Source organism: Saprolegnia parasitica (assembly GCF_000151545.1).
Source record: "Saprolegnia parasitica CBS 223.65 unplaced genomic scaffold supercont2.1322, whole genome shotgun sequence".
In the NCBI taxonomy this organism is placed as follows: domain Eukaryota; phylum Oomycota; class Saprolegniomycetes; order Saprolegniales; family Saprolegniaceae; genus Saprolegnia; species Saprolegnia parasitica.
The window spans coordinates 1-2,138 of record NW_012157716.1 but is presented as its reverse complement, the minus strand read 5'-3'; the positions used below and the strand labels follow the sequence as shown (position 1 = coordinate 2,138).

The 2,138-nt window shown below is 55.1% G+C and overlaps 1 protein-coding gene across 1 annotated transcript; it reads left to right on the top strand.

Annotated features, from left to right (window-relative positions):
• Window positions 1-1,723: 1,723 nt before the first annotated feature.
• On the top strand, window positions 1,724-2,117 carry SPRG_18600 (hypothetical protein; the record flags this gene model as incomplete). The annotated part of the gene is made up of 1 exon (XM_012358039.1): window positions 1,724-2,117. A coding segment is annotated over one exon (394 nt), but the record flags the coding sequence as incomplete, so codon positions are not given.
• Between the last annotated feature and the right edge of the window lie 21 nt (window positions 2,118-2,138).

The window sequence follows — 2,138 nt, the reverse complement described above, 5'->3', positions numbered from 1 at the left end:
CACCACCGCATGGTGCTGGTCAACGACGCGTGCTAATGGATGCGGAGGATGCATGAGCGTATTTAAAACAGAGAAACGAATTGTTTTGTTATCGAATCGGTCTATATAGCGTTGTATGATGCTACGCCTCATTGTAGGGGAAAGCCAGCGAATTTACGTCGCCAACATTTCATATCTGTCCGCAATCACAACGAGGGCCTATTTAGCTGCCCGAACTTGGCACTGCGTGTGCCAACCCAGCGGCAAGTTATGTCCAGCACTAGGAGACAGGAAATGTCATTGCAATTTCCTGCTCGTTCCAGCACTAATAGAAAGATGACTGCGGTGTAGCATACCCAACGTCGTCGCAAGGTCTTTCGGCTTCGTTCGCGGTGCTGCTGCGACGTGCCAACGTACGTCGAGCAATCAAGAGCCCAGTCGCTTCGTGGTATTCGCGTTTTCCAGTCCGAGCTGCAGGGCTCGGCGCCCCGCGTCGTCGTCGTCGTCGTCAGCCCATCCCCATCCGTTCAAAGTGACTGCATGACAGTAGAGCGCCACTCCATCTAGTACGTCACTCGCTCCTCGTATCGACTACGTATACGCGTACGTCGTCGTCGTCGTCGTTGATGGCTTCTTTCAATCAATCACATGGACTCGGCGTCGTCGAGCTCCTTGAAACAGTCAATGCCGTGATTGCTCGAGCAAATACGACATGGTTGCGCAACGAAGTACAGGTATACAATTTGATCGGTGTCCCATCATTCCATTACACTTAGCGCCTTTGTTTTATGGCCATTGCGAGCTTGGACGTCACCGCTTCTTGTCCATGCGAGTGCGAGTGAAGCACCAAAATTCGATGTTTCTTCTCAACACGGATTGCTCCGTTTTGCGACGTAGGGCGACGCTGCACCCAAGAATGCACCTGATGCACTAATCGCAACTGATGATGCATCGGATCCTTGAAGTGGGCGTACCACGTCGGCATTATTTAGCGCTGCAAAGAGACTTGTCACCAAATCGCAGCGGTGTGCAAGAGGCATGGAGAGTGCCTTTCCGCACAGCTTTTGTTTGGCCATTCAATTATCTCGTCGAACAACAGCCAACGTGTACAGACGCCATGGTTGTCCTCTAAACAGGTTTGGCAGCGCGTAATGCCGTCACGTCGTTTAGTTTACAGTACCGCCGCGCCGGTCCTGGAGGAATCAAATTCCGGGTCTCCACCACGTGTCGCAGAGAAAAAGCGATCTTTTTTCTGGTGTACTAAACGCCGACGCCGCGTTCGGCAGCCGGTGTCCCAGTGGCCGCTGTAGAATAGACCTGCGGCCACGTTTCTCGCACCGTCTCGACACTGCCTATCAGCGCCTCATTCACTATGAATTCGTTGCATGACGACTGCCTCTCCCCTTCGCGACGAGCGATCGACCGTAGCAGAGTGTGATCTGCGGACAGCGGCTTACCGCAGCGCCGTACCACGGCGTGGATCTTCTCATCCAGGATGACGTGGAGAAGGGCCAACTCTGCAACGTAAACAATGGCCACGGAATAAACCTATCGCCATCTGGTTTACATCCCGGATCTACTTCATACAAAGCTGTAGTGTCGAGGTGGTACGGCGCTCTCATGATAACAAAACAGCTGCTTTCGCCATGAGAGTGGGATGATGCGCGGGTAATATTCGCTTCGATCTTCTTTCCACTGCGAAATTGCATTTCGAGATTGGCGCCCAAACGACCAACGCAGCATCATGATGTACCACCACTACTCGGAGGCCCCCTACTATGCTGCCGCACCGCTGCCCGCGCACCCGCGAGACATGGTGCTTCTGCCGTCGATGCTCTTCCGCGACCACCTCGTGTCGTCCCCGCCCTATGAGCAAACGCGTCCCGCGCCGACGACGTTTGCACTTCCGTCGATCAAGAGCCTTTTGTGCGAGCCCAGCATTGCCCCAGTTGAGGTGACGGCAGTGGTGCCGACAAAGCCACGCTGGCGCCCGTCCAAGTACTGCACGGTCGAGGCCTGCGAGCGCGTCTCACAGCGCAACGGTCTCTGCCACCGCCACGGCGGGAAGCGATCGTGCAAGGACCCGTCGTGTAATGCCAAAGACCGTGGGAACGGCTACTGCATTAAGCATGGCGGTGGTCGCCCTTGCGATGTGGCCC